Below are 15,935 nucleotides of genomic sequence, written 5' to 3'. Positions count from 1 at the left end.
CCTGAACTGCAGAGGTAAATTGTATAAAAAAGAGCTGATACATTTTTTTACATTTTATATATTTGGTAATTCATTCATTGCACTTTCAGAAGCTGGTATTGTCTAGTCTGGCAAAATTCATTTTCCCTATTTTAATAGCTGCTATGTATAGTGTACTTTAGACTAATTCAGGCTATTTTTTAACACAATGGAGCAGTCATTTTAGTTAGCAGTGTGCTTAAATCATGTAAAATTTCCAAAAGTACAATATCCAAAGAAATATCATCCACATTACATTAATGTAGCATAGAGGTATGCCAACATTCTCTCCATTGTGCATGTTTTAAATGCGAACTACTTCACCTTACATACGTCACTCTCTCAGAAGTACATATTAACAGGTGAGCGCCCCCTTTACAGTTACGAAGCTAAAATTATGCCATGAGAACGCTTAAAATGCAAGAGCTGTGAGTGATGGTGGTGGCTGCCGCCACCCCACCCCCCAACGTTCAATGCCTCATTGTCTGCATCCGCTCTATGAAACGGACTGCACACTGTTGTCAAGGACCAGGAAATAATGCTTTATATTTTTATAAGTGTTGACACCAAGTCCGACGCAGATGAGTGTTTAACAGCTTTGAGGTTGTTGTTGGGTGTTAGGCCTAAACGCCATTTTTTAGTACACGATAGGCTCTCTCTGGCAGCCAGTATAATTAGTGAAGGAAGAAACTTGGAAAACAGCGATAAAAACTGGCAAGCTTTCTCATATAAACACGTTGTCGAGCTAGATGGAGTTCGAACCCACGCGGACAGATGTGATATTGCAGTGATCGGTAAAGCGAACGCTTTACACCACCCGGACCCCTCCCCCACCCCCAACAGTTTAGACTTCGCGGAGCCAAAAAATCACATATAACGTATCGCGTGAAGAAAACCATAATAATTCTTTTTAAAATTGCAGGACTCTTAATTTTTTTATTCAGGTAGTACTGCCACACCGATCGCTTAGGGCGTGTCGTACCTTAAAGAAACCTATTCCCTGTCAATGATCATATTATCCTGACGAGGTCTCGAAATTTGATTCACGGGAGAATATCGCGCACGCGCAGTGGTAGTAACATAATAAAGTTACTTGCCGGTTGGATACACGTCAAAAATAGTGTTCCAAACAATGAACTAGCAAGTCATCGATATTACTAGGCACAGTGTAAAGCGACATGGATGCATAATTGTTTGTACTCCATAGTCGCTTCAGTTGGGAACTTGGAAACAAAAATGAGGAATTCATCTGTCCTGACATGTGTTGCTGTATTCTTCGCGATTACCATGTTGTATATAGTATACAACTGGCACATTAAGACCGACCCAGGAAAATGTGAACATGTAGCTGGAAGTAGTTTCAGATCTGCGAAACATATGCCTACTGTACAAAAATTCATTAGCGGTCTGTCTGCACCGGTATTCAAAGGAGATATATTTAGAGAACGCCCGGATATTTCGCGACCAAGGCAGATATCTCATGCCAAGGATGACACTTTAAACTGCACGCATTGGGCGGTGATGACTACAATTTACAGCCCATCATCAGCTGTGCAGTTATTGGCGGCGGATAGCACATGGTGTCTTGTTATAGCTGCCGACACAAAGACGCCGAAAAAAGAGGTTTACTTAAGTGCTATTAAACGTCCTGTCAATGTTAAGTTCCTGACACTTGAGGAACAGGATGCTCTCTACCCTGAGATATCAACACTTATTCCCCGTGCACATTTCGGAAGGAAAAATATTGGATATTTATACGCCATTCATCATGGAGCGAAGTTAATATGGGACTTTGACGATGATAACCTTGGAGTTGTGAATGCCAGTATATTGCAAGAGAACTGGAAGTACTTGACGGTTTGTTCGGAATATAAGTCTAACCTTCTTAATCCGTACCCCTACTTTGTTGTGAATGAATCTTATACATGGCCCAGAGGGATTCCTTTGGAGGATATCCGAAATAAAGACATTATTCCGAAACTGTGTCAGTCGAGTAGACCTATAAAAGTAGGTGTTGTTCAGTCCCTGGCCAACCTGCAACCAGATGTAGATGCAATTTACAGGTTCACGAGGGATACTCCGTTTAACTTCGGCGCCACCACAGAAAGTCACCTGCCTGTTGTTCTTCCAGCCGGCGTGTATGCACCATTCAATGCTCAGGCAACACTTTGGATGGAGCCAGCGTTCAAATACTTGGCTTTGCCAATTAGCGTCCATGGTCGCGTCAGCGACATCTGGCGTAGTTATTTTACTCAATTTTTCCTTCATCGAGAAAACATGCGTTTAGCGTTTGTACCCCCTTACGTTACTCAGTACAGGAACGTACATGAAATTCTTGGAGATTTCAATGCAGAAAATGACATTTATCAAAAGGTTAAGAGGCTAGCGGATCTTCTTTCACACTTACAAAATTCAAATTATGTTGACAACATTTCCTTTTTGTATGCAGAATTATATAGCCGCGGTTATATTGAGATAGAAGATGTCGAATTTATACAGGTATGGGTAGATACGTTGTAGAACATTTTATATATGTCCATTTTAATGGTGATGTCTCAATCGGTCTCGGTCAGAACTCTGCCATTTTGACTGCATTACTCTTTGCTTAAGCAACAGTCTGCAAATATTACTACGAGGGGCTTCTTAGATGGATAATTTTGTTTGTTTACCTACCCACTTCAATTCTTGCTCTATATCTCCCTACTACCTTTATTGTACTTCTTTGAGCATCGTCTACTTTTGTCCTTGGACTGCCGTTTTAAAGTTCAGCAGTATCAGTGCCAGACAAAGCAGATAATAAAAGGTTAAATTTACACAGCTAATGCTGTTATTTTTATAATTATTATTTATTTATTTATCTATTTATTTAGAGAGCATTCTGTATCAGTTCAACTCTGGATTTGTGACTTTTATACCTTAAGTGCTCAGATAGCTCGCACATATATACATCCGTGCATACATACATACATACTCAGACACTTCAAACACTTCTATTTTATCTAATTACTGCATTCAATCACAGAAGGAGAGATAACTTTATCCCCATTTAAAAATGTTTTAATTAATGGTTGGAACACTTCTTCCAATATATATATAATCTTGGACACTTGTATATTCTGCACGAGGTTGTGGGAGGCTCTTTTTTATTATTATTATTATTATTTCCAGGAAAGGATGTATATACAGATACCCGCATGCCGCTCGTTTGGGCTCATTTTTTACATTTACGTTTGGATCAATAGGTATAACTTAACTTTTGTCATGTACATAATTGGGTCCTTGTCTGATAGGTTCATAATTGATCAGGTGAGGGCTATTACCTGAAGTCGTGATCTGACTTATTAACCAGGGCGGTAATTTGGTAGAATAATGTTCATAGCGGTGGGGTAACGTGTGGTTAATAATAAAGACCCTGCCTTTCAATGGATATTTTAATTTGAAACTATATGGTATTCTCGTTTCGATGATCATTATCGAGAAACAAGCATGACTAGCCTAAAGGTATGTATTTCAAAGGTACTTGACTAGAACAGGCCTATTGGCTTGTGCAATCCAAGTAGAGCATTAAAACTATATGCATCTAGGTTTGCGTACCTATAAATGAAGTAAAATATGTACATTAATGCCGTATATAAAATATATATGAAATAAAAACTAATCTCACACGCAAAGAGTGTAGGTTGAACAAAGCCTAAGTGTGGGTGTGTGTGTTCTTGCGATCAGTCGACGTGTTGTAAATGCTAAGACTGCTGTAATATAGCAGTAGTATATGGGGATCTTATAGGGTCTATGGGATTTATCATTACAGACCCCCTTGGGAACATATAGGGTCTATGTAAATTTAACATGGAGAAAAATCGTGGGAACATATAGGGTCTATGGGAATTAACATGGCCAAAAACCCTGGGACAATATAGGGTCTATGTAAATTTAACATGGAGAAAAATCGTGGGAACATATAGGGTCTATGGGAATTAACATGGCCAAAAACCCTGGGACAATATAGGGTCTATGTAAATTTAACATGGACATAAACCCTTGGGACTGTATAGGGTCTATGTAAAATTGAAACAGGGAGGGTCTCTATTTTTTTTTTAAAAAAATAAAATAAAAAAAGGGGTAGGCAATTCAAAGACTATCTCTTTTCGAGAAATATGGCTGGCCCTGAAAAGGGCCTTTGGGTTTTCTTCTTCTTCTTCTTCTTCTAATTTCTTCTTTTCCTCCACCAAGTTCTTATTTTATCTCCTACACTCTTCTTCTCTTTCTTTTTTTTCTTCTCCTCCTCTTCTTTCTTCTTCTCTTCCTCCTCTTCTTTCTTTCTCTTTTCATTTTCTTCTTCTTTTTCAATCTTTTCATTCCATTTGCGTATTCTTGTTCTTTCCTCTTCATCCTCCTTCTCCTCCTTGATCTCTTTCATGACACCACTAATCTTGTCCTTTGCTTTCCTTAAATTATTAATTTCCATCTTCACACGATGGGGACTATAGGAATAATGGTCTTCAACCAGTCTTAATAGCATCTGTTCCATTATTCCTAAGTTGTCTAAAACGTCTTGCAAGGTTTGAATTTTGTCGATTTGGTTTGACGCCATCTTCTTTTTATTCTTTGCAGAATGGTTTGAACAACGAACACTGTGGGTTATTATAGTGAAAGCGCGGACGTGATGGAAAACATCCCCCTAAAAAACATAAAATCTATCTTACCTAGATCATGACCCAACAACGCGCGAACGTGAAGGAAAACATCCCCACTTTTCTCATTTCATATAATATAACCCAAACTATACTCTCCACATACGCTAAGAAACAATAAAGAAACCCATAATCTACTATTCACACAAACTTACTTTATTAGTTACTAACACAAACACACAATCACATACACTCCCACTATCAATAAAGAGTTAGTGTTTATTTTCACACTACTCTACCTACACACATTGGCAAATCGATCGTTATTTCTTTTCTAGAGTATTGGGTAGCCCTGAAAAGGGCTGTTTTGTTTGGAACTTCATGGACACCTGGTTAATGGTGGCACCTTCCAGGCCTGGCGCCACATACACATCTTATCCCCCAGTTACTTTTTGCCTTTTGGGGGGAGAGAGCAGAGACAGGATATGTCGCTTCAGAATCCCAATTTTCGCTCTCTGGGATTTTGAAATTTCTTCTCTCCTTTTCCTCCTCCTCTTCTTTGTTTCTTCTTTCCTCTTTATATCTTCTTTCTTCTTCTTCTTTATATCTTCTCTCCTCCTCTTCTTTGTTTCTTCTTTCCTCCTCTCTTATCCTTCCCTCCTCGACAATGGCTTCCGCGGCCAGTTCATTTAATATGCGCCTGGCATATTCCAGATGCACATGAAGCTCCAACAGTTTCTCAAGTCTCGTGTTCATTTTTGGGTGTTGATCAATCAACAAGGGTAGCTGGACTGCCGAACGAGTTTCAATTTATACTGAAAGCGCGGACGTGAAGGAAAACATCCCCCTAATAACATAAAATTCATCTTACCTAGATCATGACCAAAAAAAACAACAACGCGCGGACCTAAAAGAAACACTCACTTTTTATGCTACCCATCACTATTTTAAAATTTTTTATAAATCACTTCAATAGACTATCCACATACGCAAAGCAATTCAATCTCACTCCTAATATACACCTCAAACACTAATAAAAGATATCATTTTAATCTACTATCCACACCAACTTACTTGAGCTCTTACAAACACAAACACACCAACACATACACTTTCACTATCAATAAAGAGTTAGTGTTTATTTTCACACTACTCTACCTACACACACATTGGCAAATCGATCGTTACTTCTTTTCTAGAGTATTGGGGTAGCCCTGAAAAGGGCTGTTTTTTTTGTTTTGCTATGGCATTCTTTTTTAGTTTCTAAGAATGCGATGTCCTCTGAGGATAGACTTTCTGGCGATAGGTCTGCTTCTTCGGAAAGAGAAGAAGAACTCTTTGGTGTCGATACGACAATCGACAAAGCCTCTGTCAGCTTCAGGTTGTTGCTGCTGTTGCTGTTGTTGCTGCTGTTGCTGCTGTCTCTGAAGTCTGTACTTCTCCGTCCATTCTTCTTTTTCCCTGTTCACTTCTTCTCTGAAGAGCTCTTCTATCAGGTCTTCAGTGATTTTTAACATTCTCACATTCTCTATTTCTTCTGGCTTCGGTATCAGACTGTGTCTGACCCTATGCAAATTCACGTAGGCTTCGTTGAGCTTAGCTAGTTTGGAACACATCTTCTTAGGAGGATGAGTCGACAATGGATGGCTAGACTGGAAACAACCCCGGTTCTTATAGTGAAAGCGCGGACGTGAAGGAAAACATCCCCCACACGGTTTTCGATTCGCAACGTTCAGTGATTGTCATGAGAGGGATAGTAAGAAATGAAAGAGCATCAATTCAACATTCTTATAGCTAAACAAAAGACAAAAGCATTTTTTCAAAACACAACATTTTTTATTCAAAAATCACTTAACACTAAACAACAACTCTAACATTTTTAACAATAATCCAACACTATAACATCAAACAATTTTTTCATATCACTAACATTTTTTTCTCAATGGACAATCTACTTTAAACAAGGCTGACAACGTTGTGAATGAAATTGTGATTTCCACTGTTGGAAATCATTAGGCCATTGATGGACACTACGTTTCCTAGCTTGAGACAAAAGATAAGCATAATGGTCACAAAACCATCGATCTACTTTCACATCGTTTCTAGCAGAAGAACGAGGATCGAAATGAGTCACTAAATGTTCTAAGGAATAGCCCAGGCTGCGATGATGCAGAAAATACACACAGTACTGTCCACACACCAAGGAATCTGTGCCTTGTAATTTCACGTTATTGAATCGGGTGGTTTGAGCATTTCTTCTCATAAAGTCGATGATATCGTCTTCCAAAGGGGGCAATCCGTACGAATCGAAATATTCCACACATCCTTCTTGAGGAAAGTAGACGGCTACCCAGTGGGTTCCTGGGAGATGACTGTCGTCCGTGTTGATCACGTAAGCTTGATGGTCTTTAGGTTTGCGATGAGGGAGTTCATCTTTAGCACAGACGACAGGATTCCAAGAAGCCGTATACGAACTGTGGTTCAAAAGGTAATAAAGTTCCCAGGTATCCATTGTTTTTGTGTTTTTTCTTCACAGGTAATAATAAGTCGTCAATTCGATTCTGACTTTTTGCTTGAAAATGTCTGACGAATAAACGGTGATTCGTTCTGTTTCTTCACTCTGATTCAGGAGAGCTTCGATACGATGGATCTCTTGAGTGGTTAATGGTGGACAAGAATGTTCACGCAAGTCTTTATACCACTGGTACAACACGTCTTTGTTCGAGATGAGGCTCCAAGCTTCGTCCAGATACTCGTCCAATTTTTCTTCTTGACTCAACATCAGGCATTTATCGTGTTGAATTTGACTGGGATGATCGTTTTGACATCCATAGCAATTTTTCTTGATCAATTCCGTCATTTTGTCGACCAAGTGTTTGGCAAAACAGGAGACTAAATGGGCTTCTTGTTCTGGCCATCTTGACTTCATCATGATCACTTCTTCTTCCACAGTCTCCTCACATTTCATGTCCAAAGTTTCTCCACTTTGTAAAGAGGGATAGCAGTCTTCCATGGCTTCTAATAATCTAGAATGACTTCTCTCAAACTGTTGATTTCTATGGTATTATCGAATTCTGCATACAGGATGACGTTCACCGTTTCATCAGGGGTTCGGTCTTTAAACTGAATTTCCACACGAATCTGGCCAGATTTTATAGGGTGGAAATGTCCCTCGTCGCTGCCTTGGTCTGGAGTGAAATCGAAAGCCCACAAAGCATAGCCTCCTGCGTAATCTTTGTACGTAATGCCGTGACTAGTGTTGGTTCCTAACTGACCCGTGGCTTCGTACAGGGACAAGTACGATCTCAAGTAATTGTTCTGGGTAAAGTTAGGCTCGAAAGGTCGGGTACACAAGGTCTTGCCATCGCGACTGACTTCGATTTTGGACACGCCAAAGTGATGAAAGTTAAAAGGATTTTTACCTAAATCTCCGTTGAAGGCTGTATTCTCGACGATACCAATGATCAAACGTTTGGGTAACTGTCCTTGGAACAAATGATCTTCGATCATGGATCGCTGTCCCTTGGGAATGGTGAACGTTTTCACTTCCACGCGTCGTATGGGATACTTGGCGGTTGTTCTGCTCAATGTTTGACTGATGTCGTTACCCACTTTAGGTAACACTTCCACGCGTCGTACGTAGAGCCTGGCTTCCTCGATGACAGTTTTGCAAGCATCATTACCTATCAAATGGAACGCGGCACTGCTCCGATTCAGTCTCAGGCGGACATCCACCCCGTTCAGCAAATATTTCTCTTGCAACCACATGTCCAAATGCAAACGATCCATCAGTTCTAAACTTTTGTTTTCTATGATTCTGTTTCTTCGTTCTATAAATCCATCATTTGTTGATTTAGTTTTATCCTTTGTATCAATTTCTTTTGTTTCAAACTCGTTAGCATCGTCAGCTTCCCATACCACACAGGCATCGAGATGAGTGTTCTTGGCGTCTATTCCGTACGTCAAGAGATTTTCCAGGTACGCTCGATAAGGGTAAGTATCCATGCTGCTGCTGACCAGTTTGTTATTCAAGTACAAGTCCACTCCGCTAAACAAGGAATGCATGAAATTGTTGACGGGAGCTATTACATCAGTACTTTCTAGGGGCGAATTGTCATCTTCGATAACTTTGACTTTCAAGTACAAGTAACTGCTATTCAGATCGATGTAATCTTCGGGCTGTCCTTTGATTTCAAACTCGATGGGAGCTGAGGCTGTCAATGAGGAGACGGGATGAAATTCCACCCACTGGGATTCTTGCATCGTCATCATGGTGGGGGGCATGGCAAACAGATCCAGTTCCGTCTTGGAACAAGCGCAAGACTCTCGGTGCATCATTTTTTTCTCTTTCTCAATAATCGAAAACGTCTAAGTCTCGAACGGTTTTTCTTTTCTTGGCCTTTCTCGCTTGAAGTCTGGTGAAAGGGTGTTTTCGTCGTCGTCTCTTTCTGCCTTGTCCTTGCTGAATGGCTGATTCGGTAGCGTGCAGGGCATTTATAGGTGTGTCTCGTCGGCCCAAAATGTCTTTGCCCGTTTGCAGCAAGACATTTTTGCCTGCCCTCATGAAGGCTTCTTTAGGGTTTTGTTTGTCGATGATGACATTTTGGAGAAATTCTTTGCCTTGCGTCAGTGCCGCATCTTTCAAGGCGTGCAATCCGCGTGTCACCATCGGTTTCAACACCGGGACCACCGAACGAAAGGCCGATTTTAACATGTCTCCTAAACCGTGTCCTCGCTGTCGAGCCACCCCTCGGTACACTGGATACATGACTTACTTACGAGTCGTGAGAGAACCGTTTTCGAAAATGGAGTTTCACCGTGACTTTTCCTTTGGTGAATGGAATATTTTGTCCCAAATCTCCTTTTATAGTAATGTTGACCGTGTCCAAATACGACTTGCTGACGGGTAAATAATGAGGATGTACAAATTCGCGGTGGACGTGGTAAGTGTTTCCACCTTCCTCGTCAGTGTTCGTAGTAGAATCCACTTTGAAAGGAATGACACGCAGTAATGGCACAGAGGTGTGTCCCACCACGTTGTACTCCACCACATCGGAGTACACGAACATTAAATTCAGTCCTTGGTTCAGTTCTACCGGGTTTCCAAAAGCTCTGTAAAAATCCATATTACTGTTGATCTTGGGGCTCCAATTGTTTGCGACCATTGTTGGATGTCCACCCAAAATTTCAAACAAACTACCATTGAACCTGAGGGACAATATTTGGGTGTCCTGAAATTTCATCAGTAAGCGACGAGCCACTTTATGGTACTCCAGGATGACACGTTTAGTTAGTTTGTTCAGGGCTTTGCCAAAGGCTAACTCGAACCTGTCCGCAATAGTGTCCACCAAATGTTGGCCACTAAAATAAAACCCTGGTGGAATTTTCAAGGTGTAGATTTTGAAGGCTGGATTGCTGGCTTGTGTTGTGATCCCTGAAAACCCGCCGATTTCATTTATGGTCTTTTGTAATTGTTCGTTCAGGATTTCGACCTCAAAAAAGTTTTGTTTTTCGGTGATGTTTTGGATTTGTGTAGGGTGAATCATTTCTACTAAAGCCACTTCCCAATGGGCTTCGTGATCTAAGGGGATGGCCTGAGGTAATTTAGCCGTGTAACAGCACAACGTGTTCTTAGGAAACACCTCCATGGAACTGTCACTGGGTAAGGTTAAGTAAAATTGGTTTTGGTGACTCATAATTCCAGAGTTCTGTGGCTGTCCGAGGGGTTAGTGAACGTCAGAGGCGTGTCTCCGCCCAAAATGGGGTTCTGGTTGTGGTTGTTGTTGGAGTGGTGGCTGGCACTGGCACTGGACACAACGTTCCCGTTCGAGGAGAATTTCAGGGAGGGATTGGGAAGCAGGTAACCGATGCAACTGCTCAATAAAATGGTCCACAATTGTTTGTCTCCTTGTTGCAAACTCAAATTGGCGATGGCTGCCCCGATGACACAATACACCACGAAGATTTGGCAGAAAAAGACGATTTGCGTTTTAGGCACACGTTCTCCACACCACACCCACAAGGGTTGTTTTTGTAAATCTTGCACAGAAGAACTGGGTGAAGAAGGAGGAGTGGTCGACGTAGCTGCGTCTGATGTGTGAAAGGGCATGATGGTCACTTCTTTTTATAGTCGATGACTTGCGAAGCGTCGATCCAAGAATCGAAACTGGGTGGATATCCTTTCCAACGTACTTTGACTTCTTTGACACGTCGTTTGCCCACTTTACGGGTTCTGCGTTCGAGAATGCTTTCGATGTCGTACACGTCGTCTTCTTTTTTGGTGACACGTTGTAACTCGGGCAAATAAAACGTTCCTTTGAGCACTTCTCCGTTCATGTCTTCCAATTTATAGACGGCAGGATGACGGCCATGCACTCGTCCAGTGACGCGAAACAATTCGGTCGTCCAGTTAGGTAAGTAACCTTTGTCGAAAGTGCGTTTGGTTTTGCCAATGCGCACCCAATCTCCTACGGCCAACTCTCCACTTTTCTTGGGGACAGCCCTCGTCGGGGACGTACCGAACAGACGCTCAAACACCAACACTTCATTGTCGGGAGTCACGTCTTGCGGGGCACGTCCGATGCTTCGATGGTAAGATTGGTTGTACGCTTGCACCAGGTGCGGTAAGATGTCGATGTACTTCAGAGTGTGGTGATGCGTAAAATATTTCCACATGCGTTCTTTCAAAGTGCGTTGAAAACGCTCCACGATGCTGGCTTTGGTTTCGGGATTCTCGGTGGTAAAAAAATGAATGTCACGTTTCTTTAATTCTTTTTGGAAAGCTTGGTTCAGAAATTCGGTGCCTTTGTCCGTTTGCCATCGAAGAGGGTGACGGCCGCTTTGTTTCAACACTCGTTGCAGGGCTCGCACTAACTCGCTGCTGGATTTGGAAGTCAAGGGTACGACCCAGGCAAATTTGGAAAAGACGTCGATGACACAAAACAGATATTTGTAGCCACGATTGTAGCTGGCCAAATGAGAGACATCGGCTAAATCGGCTTGCCATTGATGATCGATGCCTTCCACTCGGGTGCGACTTCTGGCAAACTTGCGTCGAATGGGTTTGTGTAAAGTGTAGGTAGCTTGTTCTTGTAACCATCGTTGCACTTGAGGTAAACGGAGACTTTTCAGTCGCGTTTTGGCAGCACGATACAATTTTTGAACTCCTGCGTAACCTGCAGGATGCGAGGGATCGTAGTAAATGCTAGCTAAGACTTTTTCCATTTTTTTGCTGTGTTAATAAGTCACCCACTCTTCGGTGATGCTACTTTGGGTGGGTCGAAAGGGTGGTTTGGAAACGGATTTTCGTGTCCGATGGGCTACGGGGGTAGAAGTCGAAGGTAGTGGTGATGGAGGTGGAGGTGGCAATGGAATGGCTTTGGTTTTCTTTTCTTTTTTCGCTTCTGGTTTCCCTTCTTTCTTTTTCACTTCTGTCGAAGGAGGCGTGGACATCATCTTTTTAACCCAAGCTTTCATTTCTTCTCGTTGGGGTGTGGGGGACGGGGTCAACAAGGATGCTGCAATCTTACTCGAAATGGGAGCTGCTGACGGTGTTTGAAACACTTCGCGCATCTCTTCTTCCTCAGGTCTTTGTGGGGTAGCATCTCTGGTGACCCATGGGGATGGTAGTGGTGGTGGTAATGATGATGATGGTGCTGGACTTTTCATCAAGGTCTTAAAATCTTTTAGAGTGGGTAAAGCTGTTTCGTCTAAAGCTTTCTGGTGAAAGAGTTGGAGTCTTTGCAACAGTTGACCGTACTTTTGCGATTTTTCTGTTTCGGACAAATCTTGGCGATCCATCAAGGATTGCAATTCGTGTTGTAACTGGGACATCTCGCTCAAATTGGGATTGGGAGGTAAATGCGGGGTGCGTTGTTCTTGCCACCGATGGTATTCCATCCATCGTTTGTAAGGCACTAAAGCTAGTTTTCGTCCTTCCATGGGGTTGTCAGGGGTCGATTCTGAGATCTTGGAACTTCCGAGGCCTTTTTATCTTGCTCCCACCAGTCCTCCCAACATGGTTCCCAAGACTCCTTTCAGTATGGGGCCTAACAAGAGAGGTAAAATGCCTCCACGTTGGACCAACATCTTCTTTTTTTGACGAATGGGAATTTTCTTTTGAACCATTTGGCGAAGAACGTGACGATGTTTGCCTAAGCATTGTTTCTGGTGTTTGGACAAAGGGATCGTGCCTTTCAAAACGTTCAAACAACATTCGCACACGGTATCGATGACCTCTTTGGAGGCCGTTTGAATGAGTTTTTTTCGTAGGGGTGAAGAAGCTTTGGACAGGACAGATAACAGGTCCCCATGTTTAGCTAAACGTGGTGGCAGTCCTTTCCTTTTCTTTCCTTGGGGTTTTCTGGAGGGTGACATTTTTTGCTTGTGGTTCCGGGACATTCACCGAACAGACACTAACGTCGATGACTTAACCCACACCCTTTTATCTTTTTTTTGGGACTATCGCTTTGTCATAAAGGTGACAATGTTTTTCCCAAAATCACCAAGGAATCCTCCCCTTTGTTGACGCCTCTTTTTCTTGGAACGACTGTGTCTTTTCTTAGGGTAATGTCGATGCTTGGCTAAGCGCTTTGTCGGATGACGCGTCTGCCTTTGTCTCTTTCTTTTGTGGCTTCTTGGAGGTGACATCTTTTTTACAAGTTCACTGATACCCCGACTTGGTCACAGGCTCTTTTTATACTGGAACGCGTCGCCACTGATTGTCTTTACGTTTTATCAGTTTGAGGACAGGCATGACACGTCGTGCAGGGGTACGCAACGGACTAAATCGAGCCAGTTCTTGCTTGGACAAATCCAGTAAACTTTGTAACATGCCCGATCTTTCTTGGACTTTGATTTTGGGAGAAGGTACTTTGTGAGCAGCAGCCACTGCCACTAAATTGGAGGGTCCTGCCACTGGGGAAGTTCTTTTGGGGGTCATCAACGGAGATGTTCTTGGTGTGATCAACGTCTCCAAGTACTCTTCAGTTCTGGGTGTCATCAACGGAGAAGTGGATGAACGTGAGGATGCCGGAGACGCAGTCACTGCCGTGGCAGGTCGTGGTTTGCGAGTGTAAGGTTGCGTCCTGGCCGAAGTGCCTCTCTTGCGACTAGTTTTCTTCTGTGGACTTTTCTTTTTCTGGGGACTTTTTCTCTGTTTCTTTTTCTGGGGGCTTCTTTTCTTTTTCCGGGGTGGTGGTGTCTGGTAAGAGGAGGGTCCTGCCACTGGAGAAGTTATTCTTCTTGGGGACCTGGTCTTTTTCTTTTTCTTCTTGGGGCTTCGTTGGACTTTTGTCTTGGGGATAACTTTGGGGGCATTAGGATCCCATCTTAAGAGTGAGCGAATGATGACCCCTCCTAGAGTACCGCTCCCTCCAGGTTTCAAAATGATTTGTTTTTTGGTTTGAGTGTCGATGCGGGGATCGGCCAGTTGGACCAAAGCGACTTTGTTTCGATCGAAAAAGCGTTGGGTTTGATGAGGAATCTGAATGATTCCTTGGAGTAATTGACGTGCCGTCACCGTGAACCATCGTAAGACTTCTTTGAGACTAGCTTCTAAGACACGGGCTCGTGTTTGTGGATTTTTTTCTCGACTGATGCCATACAAGGCACGAATCAATTTGACGGGAAGATGCGACTGAAGGGACGTCATGTTCACACTGTGTGAGACAGACGAAAAAGGGTCTGAGGTTTTTATAGATTTTTTGATGGGGAGTGAAATGAAGTCGAGGACGGAGACGTGTACAGGACAGGCCCTCCGTCTTGGCACCAGTGGTGAAACAAGTGGGTACGAAATCGCAAATCCTCGGGGGTCGTAGGTTTCAAATCGACGAGTAAATAGGCGTGTGGCGTTTGAGTGGCATCGTCGTACGCCTGAGTCAGCCAAGGCGTTCCTAACTGTTTGGCTAAGACTTGCACTTGCGATTTATCTCGAGGGCTTTTAAACAAGACCACGTAATGCGCATTGAGACTGATGGTGCGATGGGCTTTACTTTGTTGAAACAAATTTTGGGTGATGTAAATGACACTGGCATTACGGTGATGCCCTTTGCGCGTGAACCACAATTTAATTTCTTCTTCGTCTTCTCCTAACATGTCGTCGAAAATGACCAAATGGGTTTGACGGGAGTCAGAGACGATGCCGTCGTCTTCTTTAGGAATGCCTTCCACAAACACGATGGAATCGCCTTGACTTTCTCGCAAGAGGCTGTACGCCGATTGCCACTCTTTGTAACACCACACGATCCGTTGAGGGGGTCGATCGATCAAATGATGTTTATGTTCGATCAAACGTTTGACGAATTCGGTTTTGCCTGAACCGCTAGGTCCAGCAATGAGCATGTTAAAGGGATGGCGAAGATACAAAGCCTCCCAACTGGCACGATCTAAGTGTTCGTCGATGACTTTGACAGTAGAGGAAGAGGGAGCAGAGACAGCAGAGGTAGCCATGGTGTGAGAAATGTCACTTGTGACACGAAAACAAACAAGACAAGAGTTTATATACTTTTTCAGAACACGTTTATTGAATGTTTTTTTATCAAACATGAATACGAAAGACAAAAATACATAAAAGCCAAAGGCTTAAGTACAAGGATAAAAGGCACATGATAACGATGAACGTGGAATAAACACAAGTGTCTGTACAACAATCACATCTTTTGGGTAATGTTCTAACCAGTTCAACAGGGGGTAAGGTCACACAAGTGTCCTCCCAAAAGGGTCTTTCAGGTCTGTCCACGACAGTCCTGTCCTGGGTGACGGGTTCTTCTGGCACCGTCACTAACACGGGTTGAAAAGTAACTTTTTTCCTTGAACAACTCTCGTGCATACTGGGCCACTTCTTGGGTCCAAGCCTCAAAATCCCATTCTTTCCAGGCACGGACATCTGTCCAATGGGGATGTAAGTCACAAGCTACACACACATCGTCATACACGTCTTGGGTCGCTAAAAGTTGACGAATCTTTTTTTCCCGTAGAGGTCGAGAAGTATCCAGATGAAAACGCAAGGCTTTGAGCAAAAGGAGTTTTTCGTGACCATTTAAGGCCATGGAGGTGGTAAGTACTGATCGTAAAGAGTCCACAAAGAATCGGCTGGTAAACGAAATCCCAAAAAACAAGTCACTAAGACACACACCACTTGTCGTCCCAAATTGAATGGATACAGTTCTTGTAATAATCGATGGTAATGATCCACGGTTTGAATATGGTCATTGAGTTCCTTCCACGGAATCTGTTGGATGACATGTGACATAAGTCGTGGCATGGCAGCCTGTTTTTATAGTCTCT

The 15,935-nt window shown here is 42.7% G+C and overlaps 1 protein-coding gene across 1 annotated transcript; it reads left to right on the top strand.

Annotated features, from left to right (window-relative positions):
- Window positions 1–1,104: 1,104 nt before the first annotated feature.
- On the top strand, window positions 1,105–2,831 carry LOC149798623 (uncharacterized). The gene has a single exon (XM_089957455.1). The coding sequence runs from the start codon at window positions 1,201–1,203 to the stop codon at window positions 2,536–2,538; it is 1,338 nt and encodes a 445-aa protein (XP_089813581.1). The 5' UTR covers window positions 1,105–1,200; the 3' UTR covers window positions 2,539–2,831.
- The last annotated feature ends 13,104 nt before the right edge of the window (window positions 2,832–15,935 follow it).

Source organism: Sinohyriopsis cumingii, chromosome 5, assembly GCF_028554795.1.
Source record: "Sinohyriopsis cumingii isolate HCF-2022 chromosome 5, ASM2855479v2, whole genome shotgun sequence".
In the NCBI taxonomy this organism is placed as follows: domain Eukaryota; kingdom Metazoa; phylum Mollusca; class Bivalvia; order Unionida; family Unionidae; genus Sinohyriopsis; species Sinohyriopsis cumingii.
This window is presented reverse-complemented; position numbering and strand designations above follow the sequence as displayed.